At 37.6% G+C, this 14,768-nt stretch overlaps 1 protein-coding gene across 11 annotated transcripts in view; it reads left to right on the plus strand.

Annotated features, from left to right (window-relative positions):
* The window catches only part of FIP1L1 (factor interacting with PAPOLA and CPSF1), a 77,923-nt gene that overhangs the window by 62,800 nt on the left and 355 nt on the right, over positions 1-14,768 (plus strand). For 8 of the 11 annotated variants that reach the window (XM_049790132.1, XM_049790133.1, XM_049790138.1 and 5 more), the window contains 4 exons: positions 1,438-1,492; positions 4,015-4,070; positions 6,775-6,988; positions 12,104-12,241. In XM_049790132.1, coding sequence (XP_049646089.1) covers positions 1,438-1,492; positions 4,015-4,070; positions 6,775-6,988; positions 12,104-12,241 — 463 coding nt within the window. The remainder of the gene's footprint in view (positions 1-1,437; positions 1,493-4,014; positions 4,071-6,774; positions 6,989-12,103; positions 12,242-14,768) is intronic. The other 3 variants (XM_049790143.1, XM_049790142.1, XM_049790141.1) reach the window with 2 other exon arrangements.

Raw genomic sequence — 14,768 nt, forward strand, 5'->3', positions numbered from 1 at the left:
TTGTAGCATAGTGCAAATGTGACTGCAAGTGTATTTTATTGAGTGAGTTTAGTAATAATATAAGAAAGGAGTACACAATGAATGGGAGGTGATAATGTTTGGAAGGGGCTCTAAATTTAAAATGACTTTGATTAGTAGAAACAATGAACTTTCAGTGTGGTAGCATACACTAGACATGAGATAAAGTCAGTGAGTGTGTACAAATGTGGCTTTTGAAAGAGGCTTTTATGTGGAGAAGCCATAGAGGATATTGGTGTGCCTTTAGATTAAGAAGTAATGTTATGTCAACTGTATTATACAAGATTGTGGCCTCTAAGACTAATGTGACAATTGTGGACTCTGGGACTAAAGTGATAATTGCCAGGCATACTTCTTAAAGGTGTTTAAAAGGAGTTATGGAATCTAAAACTGGATACAGTAAAGAAATGCATGGTGAATCTGAAATAAATGGAGCAGGGTCAAGTACTGATTTGCATGTAACTTGGAGCAGGGCTAAGAATACTGGGATCCATTTTCATATGGATTACTGAAAAGAAAGTGTAGTGTAAGTGTTTTCAAATATGTAGCTATTGAGAGAATATAGCATGGTTTGTTCCTCCTTGTCAGGACAGCAATGTGAGGCTATATTGTGAGATTGAAATATAATTTAAAACATTTCCTCGTAGTAAGGGTTGTTAAAACTTGGAAAGAATTGATGTCATTAGGAATTGGTATAAGTTATGTTTTGTTTGCATGCATTTTTGTGACTTTGAATATGAAAGCATAGAGTAGATTAACTTTTATGGTTCCTTTTGTCCATACCTTGCAGTATTTCATATAGATAGATACTATGAATTATTGAGAATACAGATGTAAAGGAACAATTCTTTTCTTTCCAGACTAATCCAAAATTATGTATGTGCCTTTCCTTGTAAAAGCTATGTAGGATTGTGTGCTTTTCCAGGTATTTTATACTGAATGTTCTTAGCGACAAGTGTTTATATTTTCTGGTAAAATTTTATCTATTTAAAGGAAAATTCCTATACATTTAAAATTCAATTTTGAGAGAGGTAATTACTGTTTTATTTGCTTTTCTTCTAAAACATATCAAGTATAATATATGGTGACAATACTACAACTGTTTTATATATGGAAAAGGTAAGGCATTGAATTGAGATACACCTCTTATCCTCCCAAAAATGGGCTGTGTGTGGTGCTGAAAATAAGACCGGGTGTCCTGACTCCTGTTTGTGCTCTGTGTCTTAGACCAGACTATTCATTTAAAGTTTCTGCTTCAAACTGTTCATAATTTTAAGTTCCATTTCTTTCTGTCCATTATAACATAGAAAAGCACGTTTATGTACCCAGAGAAACGTAGTGATAATCAGCAACTCTGTTTCATCCTACATCACACACATGGTCTATTAACTTTTTTTGTCTTATGATTGAATGTTTCAGGTTTTCCTCCTCCTCCAGGCGCACCACCTCCATCTCTTATACCAACAATAGAAAGGTAAATCATTATAACTACTGAAAATTACTTTTGTCTTTGGTAGGCTATAACAGAAGGCTCATATACTATCATGGTAATATTTTAAAAGATTTCCTTTTGCTTTGTTTTTTTTTTGGGCCACATCGGCAGTGCTCAGGGGAGTTACTCCTGGCTCTACTCTTAGAAATCGCTCCTGGCTCAGGGGACCGTATAGGATGTTGGGGATCAAACCCACATCCGCCCTGAGTCAGCCACGTGCAGTGCAAATGCCCTACGACTATGCTACTGCTCTGGCCCCAAGATTTCCTTTTTTTTTTTTTTCAAACAACACCAGCACTTTAGTTTTTGTTCTGGGGCCATACCTGACTATGCACTCAGGAATTATTCCTTGTGGTGTTTGCAGGAGCATATGATCAAGCCAATTCAGGCCAGCTGCATGCAAGGCAAGTGCCCTGCTATACTGTCATTCCAGCCCATCAACTACTTTTGAATTCATTAATATAAGTCCATAGTCGTCCCCCCTTCCTATATAATCATTTTTAAATATGAGATGGTGGACTTATGGCCTGATGATAAAATAAACAAGGAAACTAAATCATAGTATTCTGAAATATCTTGCCTTTTTTATGACATCCTAATGGGGGCGTTGTGTGTGGGTTTTATTTGGCATTTTTTGGGTTTAGTTTTTTTAGGCCATACCCTGTGGCGCTCAGGGGTTACTCCTGGCTCTGCACCCAGAAATCACTCGTGGCAAGCTCGGGGAACTATATGGGATGCCAGGGTTCAAACCTGGGTCCGTCCTGGGTTTGCTGCGTGCAAGGCAAATGCTCTACTATTGTGCTATCGCTCCAGCCCCATGACATACCATTTTTTAAAAATCCTATAGATTGCTAAAACTTGGCAATGATCAGTATTTTTTGAAAAAAGTTATGTGAATTTATGGTGAATACATATATCTCTGTTTTACTATTAAATAGCTCTTGGAGGGCCAGAGTGATAGTACAGCAGGTAAAGAAAGCATTTGCCTTGTATGCCAACCAGGGTTCGATTCCCAGCATCCCTTATAGTCCCCTGAGCCTGCCACAAGTAATTTCAGAGAGCCAGGATAAACAGCTGAGCACTGCCAGGTATGACCTAAAAAATCAAAACAACAACAACAACAACAAAAACCTGAAAAAAGTCTCTTTCTTGCCCTCCTGTGGAATATTGGATCCATGACATGTCAGTAGCCTCATAGTCTTTGCCTTGTTAGGGTTTGTTAATTGGAATACTGTACTAAAGAATATTTTCCTTGTTAACAGCTTAGTGAGGTTTGACAGCATGAGCTATGGAGTCACATTTCCCATATCTGATTGTGGCTCCATTTCCCATGTGGCTACACAAGGTTCATAACTATTCTTTGAAATAATTTTCCTTTCACGTGCTAGGGTTTATAGAATTGTGAAGATTCAGAGAGGAGTGTATGCATGCATGTGCATATGACACACATGAACTCGGGATTTTATTATTTCCAAAGCACTTTTTTTTTTTTAAACCAGTGCTATGTCTCCAGTTCAAGCAACTAATGAATTTAGTAGTGGTGCAGTTAGCAGAAATCACTAAAAGAAAATGGTAGTTTTCATTTTTACCCCTTTCGGTTTGATTTGGTTTGGTTTGGAGGCCATATCTGGCGGTGCTCAAGGCTTACTTCTGGCCCTGCATGCAGGAATCATTCCTGGCGGTACTTTGGAGGAAACACAAGGTACCGTAAGTCGAACATGGATTGGCCATATGCAAGGCAGTTGCCCTGCCCGCTGTAAACCCTTATTATTAGCATCAGTACAAATTATAAAAATAATATATTTTAGAAAAGGTTATTCAGAATTGCATAAAAAGTCAGGAAAATTATGAGGCCTTCTTACCACTAACATTTAAAACTCAATTTTCTTACCAATTGGAGATAATAAAATTTCAGCAAAATGAGTTGTGATAATATAGGAGGTTTTTATTTAACTTTTCTGTTTAAACAACTTTTTTGTTTTCCCAAAAATGTTTAAAAGTAGGGCCACAGTGATAGCGCAATGGTAGGGCGTTTGTCTTGCACGTAGCCAATCTGGGACAGACCTGGGTTTGATCTCTGGCATCCCATATGATCCCTCGAACCTGCCAGGAGTGATTTCTGAGCTAGGAGTAACCTCTAATGCTGTGGGTGTGGCCCCGCCCCCAAATTTAAAGGCATTATCTGTTGTTGCTATCAGTTGGATTGAATTTTGAGATTTTTAAATTATAATCATTAATATGACTTCTATTTCTATTTCCTTATATGTGAGTTATGCTGGATTGACTGGACTTTTGATATTAGAATGTTCTAATAAGCTGTATTTTTCATATTTATAAATAGGTTTTATATTAATTTTGAACTTAAAAGCCTATAATTTTGTGTTATAAAATTACAGAATTAAAACTTAGAATTATATGTTAGTTGATGTTTTCCTTTGCATATAGCTGTTTAAATTTAGAGGTTATTTGCAATACACCTAAGAATATATATTTTTCTTCAACAGTGGACATTCCTCCGGTTATGATAGTCGTTCTGCACGTGCTTTTCCATATGGCAATGGTAAGCATTATTTTGAATTGTGTAGACTGAATTTTGAAATAGGGAAAAGTAGGTTGTCAGAGGCAATAGAAACTGAGAGCTGGATTTCATGGCCTTTAGTGGAAAGCATACCACAGGGAAGGGAAAGGAAGGGTTTAGATTAGATGAACAAGGGTGGGTTGCAGCAGGACTGATGAATATACAAAAGCTCTGGTACAGTGTAGGGACTTGGCCTACAGGTGAGGGTGTGGTGCTGAGATGTGGTCTACATAAAACCCTGTCATTAACTGTATTATAAATCATGTTGTCTAAAATAAAATTAAAAGTAATTGTACTTAAGCAATAAAAAATACATCCGTGGTTTGAAATATTCTTAAAGAGAAATTTTTAAATAATTAATAGGTCTCACATAGTTTCAGGCTACTTTTGTTTGTTTGTTTAGATTTTTGCTCACTTTTTTATTTCCCTGCCTCCCTTTGAAGTACTGAGTATTGATTCAGAGGCAAGTGCTCTCTGAGCCATGGCCCTTCTTCCTTTTTCTTCTAAGTGAAAGTGGAAGCTTTGCTGACTGTCTTATGTCTTCTTTTATTTAGTATGTAAAAGTATTCTCTCTCTCTCTCTCTCTCTCTCTCTCTCTCTCTCTCTTTCTCTCTCTCTCTCTCTCTCAATACTGAGACAATAATTAGAATTTTGAAAGGACAAGTAAATAATCTTTTAACTGGTAAATTCAGTCTGTTGTTTTTGTTTTGTTTGGGGGCCACAACTAGCGGCACTTGATGTAAGGTTACTCTTTGCTCTGTGCTCAGAAATTACTCTGGCAGGCCTCAGGTGGCCATATGGAATGCTGGGATTGAAATTGGGTTGGCCAAGTAGTGCAACTCACTGTGTTATCACTCTGGCCCCAATACAATCTGTTTTATATTACAGTGACCTTCTCTTAATTCACGTGGAACATATTCAAATATTCTGATTCTTGTATATGCTTTTATTCATTTTATTATTTTATTTATTTATTATACATTTATACCTCATAATGTTTAATTTATAAACAGACACAGTAGGCCATTGCTAATGATAAATTAGAACGGTTACAGGACATTGCTGAGTGGTCAAGTGTATATGCTCATAGGTATGAGGCCTGGGTTTCTATCTCTGGCTCCCAAACTATAATAAAACAACAGTATACTTAATAAAATATGTAACTGTGGTCTTCCAGAGTTCTTAGAATATCTTATTGTAGGTGGTAATATTTTTAAATGACATTGATTGGGGTAAGCAGACTAGATTGTTGAACTTTTCAAAACTGTGTTCCCCATTCTAAGCCTTTTTTGTCAGGGCAGTGCTTAAAATTTATTACAGGTTACATGTTTATACTAGTATTCACATATATACTTTTGTTGTATAGATACCGTATGTCACTTCAAAGTGCCCAAGACTCTCCACCACTGCTCTTATATTTACTTCCAGACCACTTCCTTATTCCTTCCTACCCATTTCTCTCTTGTTTGGTATTCTCAGTTCTATAGTCCCAGGACCAGGGGGTTGTTACCATTTGGTATCTTCCTTGAATTGTTTCTATCCCACTGGTGAGTGATATATACTGTATTTGTCCCTCTCTTTGGATTATTATGCTTTTGTTCCATCCAAGTTCCAGCAAACTGCAGATTATTTTATGACTGTGAAGTATTCCATTGTGCCATGGTTTCGGGGGGAGGATGATTTCTTTCATTTATCTATCACTGGACATTTGGATTGTTTTCATAGCTTGAAAGAAGTGCTGTAATAAACAGTTATTTTTAAAATTTAGATTTTTGTTTTGTTTTGCTTTTTGGGTCACACCCGATGGCACTCAGGTTACTCCTGGCTCTGTGCTAAGGAAATCCCTCCTGGCAGGTTTGGGGGACCATATTGGATGCCAGGAATCGAACCATTGTTCATCCTGTGTTGGCCACGTGCAAGGCAAACGCCCTATTGCTGTGCTATCTCTCTAGATCCTAAAATTTTTATTTTGGATAATTTACAATTTCATTTTATTTAATTACTTTTTAATTTGTATTTTAATGACTACTTTTTAAATGTATCTGAATTTTATAGGAAAATTTTTTAATATCTAGTACTCAGGGATTCTTGGTTAGGATTGATTTTTTGCATTGTTTGCAATATAATGCTGGTGATGGAATCTGGACCTCCTACATGCCCCTCTAGTCTTTGAGCCATCTTTCTTCCTCTCTCCCATTCCCTCCTTCTCTCTTCCTCTCTTCCTTTTCTTCCTCCCTCTCCATATCTTTCTCTCCCTCTCCCTCCTTCTCTCACTTCTCTCTCCCTCTTCCACTGGATATTAAACAAAATGGTATTATATAAGGACTTATTTTCATTATATGATCATTTAGATTCATTTTTTCAGTGATGTGAAGTAAGAACTTACACAGTTTGCTTTCTTTCAATACTTTAGAAGATATTCTAATGTATTCTGGTTTTTATTTTTGATTTTGAGAATTTTGGGGTTCCCGCTTTTACAAAAAAAAAACCCAACTGTATATTTTAGGTTTCTGAATAAACGCCTAAAACTGGATATATCATATTATTATACTTTTGTACTTATAATATACTTCATAATAATTTATTGAAGCTTATGGATGGAATTTTGTCTTTTTTTCACTGCTTTTATTATTTTGTCTTTGTTTTTCTAGTACCATGATTTTTATTTTTCATTTTTTCCCTTTAGTTGCATTCCCTCACCTTCCTGGTTCTGCTCCTTCCTGGCCTAGTCTTGTGGACACCAGCAAGCAGTGGGACTATTATGCCAGAAGAGAGAAGGACCGAGATCGAGACAGAGACCGAGACCGTGAACGAGATAGGGACCGAGATCGAGAACGAGAACGCACTCGTGAGAGGGAGCGGGAGCGGGATCACAGTCCAACACCCAGTGTTTTCAACAGGTGTGTGGAGTATTGTTAAACGCATGTTTATATTACATGCTCTTGGAGGGCTTGTTGGGAAGTTGGAAAATCCAGTTCATTTGGGAATTGATTGCTTAGAAATGGTGATTTCCAGTTATTTTGTCACCTCTGAGATATACCAGATATAGTATACTGAAAACATTTAAAATGCACCTTAGTCTCTGACAGTTGAAAATTTCTAGTCAAGTTCTTACTTTAGAGAATTTAAAATTTTCTTCTGTCATAAATTTTATTCTAATGTACTTTTATCTCAAATGCTCTTTTTTGTTTTGTTTTGTTTTGTTTTGTTTTGTTTTGTTTTGTTTTGTTTGGGTCACACCCAGCAGCACTCAGGGTTTACTCCTGGCTTCACGCTCAGAAATCGCTCCTGGCAGAGACGGGGGACCATATGGGATGCCGGGATTCCAACCAATGACCTTCTGCATGAAAGGCAAACACCTTACCTCCATGCTATCTCTCTGACCCCTCGAAAATGCTCTTTTGTGGTGGTCATCTTATTAAATCTTATTGCCAGATAATTATGGAAATATAAAGTGTATTTTAAGGGTTTTTTTGTTTTTGTGTCACACCCCGCAGCACTCAGGGCTTACTCCTGGCTCTAAGCTCAGAACTTGCTCCTGGCAGGCTCAGCGGACCATATGGGATGCCAGGATTCGAACCACAGTCCTTCTGCATGCAAGGCAAACACCTTACCTCGGGTCAAAAATATATGTACTACCTCTTAACGTGAGGCTCTACTAACATTTTACAATGTGGCCAAAACTAAAATAAAAACTTAGTTACTTCTTGCTTGTTTCCTTAACAGAATGTGTTTAAGATAAGTAAACCTCACCTCCCCCCCAAAAAAAAACTTCTTCTTTGAATAACATAGGTTTTATTGACGTTCCTATTTTATAGTAAGTCCTTTTTGATTCTGTAGTGGGCTTTTCTTGTTTGTTTTTTGGCTATATTTGGTTCTCAGGACTTAATCCTGGCTAATGTGTTCTAGAATCACTACCGATAGGCCCAGGAGATCATCTGTGTCTGTGCCTGAGGATTGAACCTAGGTCAGCCAGTACAAGGCCCTACCTTTGTAGTATCTCTTCAACTTCTGTTGATTTTTATGCTAAGCCAAAGTATCATTGCAAAATGGATGAAAGCCTATGAGAGGGCTAGGGTGACTATAAGAGGAGAGGAGAGTCCAAGAAGGGGAATATTTTACCTGCAGGTATATATCTTTGGACAGTTGAGACTTCGTAGAGAATAAAGACAGAAGTTGGATATCAGAAATGGATTTCCTAAAGCTCTCTGCAGTCTAAAAGAATTCATTCACCATATTATGTGCTATTAGCATGTATTGTTCCACATAGTAAATTACAAAGGGTCTTTATGGAGGAATGCTCCCCAGTGGTGCTCAGTGGCCCTGAGGAGCGCACTCCTAGACATCTTGGCTGACCAGTGATAAGGCCTGATCATGCAGAGCTGTTCCTACTGCCTCACAAACTTCTAGTTTGACTTGCATGTGAATAACCCGGGTTTGATTCCTGGCATCCCATATGATCCCCTAACCCTTCTAGGAGTGATTTCTGGGTGCAGAGCCAGGAATAGCCCCTGAGCACTGCTGGGTATGACCCCCAAAACAATAACAATAACAATAATAATAATAATAATAATAATAATAATAATAAAGTTTCTCACAGTTATGTGTAAAGCAAAATAGTTTTATTGAAAGGAATTCTGAGATATGTCCAGAGTAAGAAAGAGACCACCTATTTTAATGGGTGAGGCAAATAAAGTAAGGTGTAAAGAAAGTTTTCTGATTTTTGCTGGATGAAATGAAGCCATCTTAATTCTGGATGTGGGCTCACGCCTGACTCAGGAAGCATTTGTTTTTATTAAATTGTAATATAATTGTAGACTTCTTTGATCTACAGGCCTGTTAGGAATTTATCTAGTGTAGAGTTTGACCTTTTAGATGAGGAAATGGAAGTAGAAAGACAGATAATTACTGCAGATCTTTCTAGTCTTAAAATTCTGTAGCTGATGGTTTGTTAATTCTTACTGTACTTCTTAATGCACTTGATAGTTTTTCTTGGGGAGGATGCACATTCTTTTATTTATATATCTGATATTTCTAATTTTCTGTTATGTACCAGCACAGAATTATATACTGAAAGGTACAGAAAAATAATCATATATTGACCTAACAAATATAATGATCTACTGCTGTTAGCATGACTAGGAAGGATTAATACATTAAAATTGAAAATTAAGAAAATGTGCAAGCAGGAACTCAGGATCAATCAATCTTCTTTAATATGTACCTAATAAATGGATCACATAGTGTAGGCATAATTAGATTTATTAAGTAAAACTATGATGTATACATACAGATGTGTGCATGTTTTGAGTTTGTGGGTAGGATTTGTTAACTTGAGTCACTTTTAACATGCAAGATTTCATTCAATTCAGGGACATTGCTTTCTAGGTATTTTAATTGTTTCTACTGTAGTTTAAATAAATGTATTTTGAGCTGTTAAGGAGCTTAAAAATCACAATGCAGTCTAAAAGAATTCATTCACCATGTTATGTGCTATTAGCATGTATTGTTCTACATAGTAAATTCCAAAGTTCCTTTATGGAGGGATGCTTCTCAGTGGTGCTCAGTGACTCTGAGGAGCACTCCTAGACATCTTGAAAAGAAAAGAAAAGACTAGAAGTCTTTTACTAGAAGTCCGAAATTTTCCTTTTGTAAATGATGTCTTTGTAGAATATATGTGTCTAAATTTTGATTCTGTTTTAATTTTTACTTAATTTTGATTGAAATTAAAGTATTAATAGTTAACCCACATGAACACTTTGCTTTTCAAGTGGCTCGGCTGTTGGGCATTAGGAGTCAATGATTAATTCTGACTCAAATGTCAAGGTTAGAGAAGCAAAAGTTGGAGGGAGATTGTGCAGTTCTAGAGACAGGAATAAGTGTTTTCTGGAAAAATTCAAGTGAAATAGAAGTCAAGAACTTTCTCCCACCTCTAGTTGCCCAAGACATACATTTTAACAATATGCCATATAGTATGAGCTGTGTTACAAATTATAGGGTCATTGTTTTGGAAAATTATAGACCAGTTTCAACATCTGTTTTTTAGGCAGCTTAATTGTGGGCATGAAGAAGGAAGGCTGTTCATTCTAGGGTGTTTGAAATGACTTGTAATGATTTCCAGGCCCAGAAAAACCTTTGCACTGCAGCTGCTGATCAGAAAAGCGATGGAAGAACAGAAAATCGATGGAAGAAGGGGCCTTTGTATTTTGCACATGAAATCATTTCTTCTGCCCTTTGCAGAAAAGTTCCTATTTAGGGCTGCTTCCTGATTTTAAAGACCTCAAAATTAATGAGAGTCTAATGTTTGGATGAGGGAAAAGGGGGGGGGGGTTAAAAGTGACAAGTTATGAGAGAACTAACCTTATTTTCTGTAAATCCTGTTGGATTCGTTACATAGAGAGACTATGGACTTAATTATTTGTCATGGTGCCAGAAAATAGATTAAACAATGAGTGCCTGAGGTATAGGCCAGACCTATCTTGTGGCCTAGTGTTGTACCAAGTGTGTGTGTGTGTGTGTGTGTGTGTGTGTGTGTGTGTGTGTGTGTGTGTGTGTGTCTGTCTGTCTGTCTGTCTGTCTGTCTGTCTGTCTGTAGTTTTGTGGCCTAGTCTTGTAACAAGTGTTTGTGTGTGTGTGTGAGAGAGAGAGAGAGAGAGAAGAGAGAGAGAGAGAAAAGAGAGAGAGAGAGAGAGAGAGAGAGAGAGAGAGAAAAGAGAGAAGAGAGAGAGATTGATTGCCAGAAGCCACATGAGAAAATGGAGGAGAATTTTAGGTGTGTGTGTGTGTGTGTGATTGTTGATCCTCCACCGTGATTGTGTGTGAGTGTGTGTGTGTGTGTGTGAGAGAGAGAGATTGTTGATCCTCCACCGTGATTGCTAGATGCCACATGAGAAAATGGAGGAGAATTTTAGGTCACACTCAGAATCAGAGATGATGACTTGAGTCCTTATTCCCAGGCTCTCTTCCACTGTCTGTTCTGTACATTGCCTATACCTCTAAATGTAAAAATCTTAGTGATGATAACCATATTTCTACCTATATGTGGTTATTGTAGAAATTTGCCTACATGTGGATATTGTAGAAATTCCTTTTGTGTTCCTCTTTTCATACCTTTCACTAGATCAGGGGTCCTCAAACTTTTTAAACAGGGGGCCAGTTCACTGTTCCTCAGACCATTGGAGGGTCTGACTATAGTAAAAACAAAACTTATGAACGAATTCTTAAGCACACTGCATATATCTTATTTTGCAATGAAGAAACAAAACATACAAATACAATATGTGGCCCGCGGGCCATAGTTTGAGGACCACTGCTAGATGAATAGACTATTGAAAAAAAAAAAAAAATCCTGGGGCCGGGCGGTGGCGCTAAAGGTAAGGTGCCTGCCTTGCCTGCGCTAACCTTGGACGGACCGCGGTTCGATCCCCCGGTGTCCCATATGGTCCCCCAAGCCAGGAGCAACTTCTGAGCACATAGCCAGGAGTAACCCCTGAGTGTTACTGGGTGTGGCCCAAAAACCAAAAAAAAAAAAAAAAAAGAAAAGAAAAAAATCCATTTACTTTTAAATATGTAGACATTGTGAGTACAATTTTAATATATTTTAGACTATTAACTTTGTGCCTAAGGTTGTATAAGTAATATAAGGATTTTTGTTTCAGGAATATAAGCTTACATGAGCCTGCTTCTCTTTCTAAAAGCAGTATAAGGAAATGTAGCTGCTGATTAAAATTTAAATTAGTTACAGATCCCACTTTTTGAAGAAACAATTCTTTAAAAGTTCTACCCCATAAACTTTTGTAGGCAGAACAAAAATGATTCTTTAGCATGATTTATAATTATTACATATTTTGTACCCTTATATTTAGTACTAGTTAATTCAGCATTTATTTTGCCAACTGCTTATACAAAACACTATAGGAGGCTCTGGTTTGGACTCATCCATCTCCTCTTTACAGTGTGAATATACTTAGAATTTACAGTTTGGTTGCTTTAAAATTCTTTTTATTCAATTTCAGTGATGAAGAACGCTATAGATATAGAGAATATGCAGAAAGAGGCTATGAGCGTCACAGAGCAAGTCGAGAGAAAGAAGAACGACATAGGGAAAGACGACACAGAGAGAAAGAGGAAACAAGACACAAGTCATCTCGAAGGTTTGTACTTTAATAATATAGTGAATCACTGGCCCACTTTGAGGCAAAGAGAAGTAATTGGCTTTCGCAGATAAAAGCAAACATTCCCCAGTGACCATCTGCAGAAGTTTTTAACTGGAAAATTCAGATAACCTGTTGAAATACTTGGTTCCTTTAGGCTTCAACAGAGATTTCTTTTTTCTTCTCTCCCTCTCCTCTCTCCTTTTTGGGTCACACCCATTGATGCTCAGGGGTCACTCCTGGCTATGCACTCAGAAATCACATCTGGCTTGGGGGACCCATAATGGGACACCTGGGTTTCGGACCAAGGTCTGTCCTAGATCAGTCACATGCCAGGCAAATGCCCTACTGCTGTGCTATTGCTCCAGCCCTTTCCTCCCTCCCTCCTTCCCACCCCTATCCTTTCTCTCCCCTTTCTTTCTTTCTTTCTTTCTTTCTTTCTTTCTTTCTTTCTTTCTTTCTTTCTTTCTTTCTTTCTTTCTTTCTTTCTTTCTTTCTTTCTTTCTTTCTTTCTTTCTTTCTTTCTTTCTTTCTTTCTTTCTTTCTTTCTTTCTTTCTTTCTTTCTTTCTTTTCTCTTTCTTCTTTTTCTTTTCTTTCTTTCTTTCTTTCCTTTCTTTCTTTCTCTTTCTTCTTTCCTTTTCTTTCTTTCTTTCTTCTTTCTTTCTTTCTTTTCTTTCTTTCTTCTTTCTTTCTTTCTTTCTTTTTCTTTCTTTCTTTCTTTCTTTCTTTCTTTCTTTCTTTCTTTCTTCTTTCTTCCTTCTTCTTTCTTTCTTTCTTTCTTTCTTTCTTTCTTTCTTTCTTTCTTCTTTCTTCTTTCTTTCTTTCTTTTCTTCTTTCTTTCTTTCTTTTCTCTCTCTCTCTCCCTCCCTCCCTCCCTCTTCTTCTTTCTTTCTGTCTTTCTTTCTTCTGTCTTTCTTTCTTTTTCTTTCTTTTCTTCTTTCTTTCTCTTTTCTTCTTTCTTTCTTTCTTTTCTTTCTTTCTTCTCTTTCTTTTTCTTTCTTTCTTCTCTTTTCTTTCTTTCTTTCTTTTCTTTCTTACTTCTTTCTGTCTTCTTTCTTTCTTTCTTTCTTTCTTTCTTTCTTTCTTTCTTTCTTTCTTTCTTTCTTTCTTTCTCTCTCTCTCTCTCTCTCCCTCCCTCCCTCCCTCCCTCCTTCCTTCCTTCCTTCCCTTCCCTCCCTTCCTTCCCTTTTCTTTCTTTCTTTCTTTCTTTCTTTCTTTCTTTCTTTCTTTCTTTCTTTCTTTCTTTCTTTCTTTCTTTCTTTCTTTCTTTCTTTCTTTCTTTCTTTCTTTCTTTCTTTCTTTCTTTCTTTCTTTCTTTCTTTCTTTCTTTCTTTCTTTCTTTCTTTCTTTCTTCTGTCTCTCCCTCCCTTCCTCCCTCCCTCCCTCCTTCCTTCCTTCTCCCTCCCTCTTCCCCCTCCCTCCCTCCCTCCTTCCCTCTGTCCCTCCCTCCCTTCCTTCCTCCCCCCCCCCCCGTCTCTTTCCCTTTTTGGGGGGGGGCCCACACCCGTTTGATGCTCAGTAGTTACTCCTGGCTAAGGGCTCAGAAATCGCCCCTGGCTTGGGGGGACTTTATGGGGGGATCGAATTGCGGTCCTTCCTTGGCTAACGCTTGCAAGGCAGACACCTTACCTCTATTGCCACTCACCGGCCCTTTTCTTTCCCTTTCCTTCCTACCCCTTCCTACCCCTTTCTACCCCTTCCTACCCCTTCCTTCCTTCCTTCCTTCCTTCCTTCCTTCCTTCCTTCCTTCCTTCCTTCCTTCCTTCCTTCCTTCCTTCCTTCCTTCCTTCCTTCCTTCCTTCCTTCCTTCCTTCCTCCCTCCCTTCCTCCCTCCCTCCCTCCCTCCCTCCCTCCCTCCCTCTCCCCTCCCCTCCCCTCCCTTCCCCTCCCTTCCCTCTCTTCTCTTTTTTTTTTCCTTTTTGTTTTAGGGCCACTCCCAGCGATTCTAAGGTGTTAACTTCTGAATGCACTCAGGAATTATTCCTGGTGGGTTCAGGGGACCATATGACATACTGAGGATTGAACCAGTTGGATATATGCAAAGCTTTACACACCATTCTATCTCTCCAGACCCCTTAACAGAAATTCTTAAATCTAACTATACTTAGATTCAATACCCATAAGTAGCATGAAATGGGTAATATTTTAACTTCTTGTTATGAAACGAAAGTTTTTCCTTATGAGCCAATGTTTAATGGTGAAAGTGCAGTGTTCAGTTTAATGAGAAGATTCAATAGTCTCCAAATATTCTATTTTAGTAAAGTTTTAATTTTAAATAAAATTTAATATATTTGCCTATAAAATAAATCAGCCTTAGAAAATACTTTCTGTTTTGATTCAATGTTTCTAGTTGATAATAGTCATTCAGAATAAAGTATATAGGACCTGTGAATCTACGATGGAATCAATGAATGTGAACTTAAGATGTTAATATAATACCTGCATAAAATTTAGGTAAATAGACTACAGTGTTATGTGGAGACTTTATGGAGTTGCTATGTTAAACTTGTGACCTTAACCATTACT

Source organism: Suncus etruscus, chromosome 16, assembly GCF_024139225.1.
Source record: "Suncus etruscus isolate mSunEtr1 chromosome 16, mSunEtr1.pri.cur, whole genome shotgun sequence".
In the NCBI taxonomy this organism is placed as follows: Eukaryota; Metazoa; Chordata; class Mammalia; order Eulipotyphla; family Soricidae; genus Suncus; species Suncus etruscus.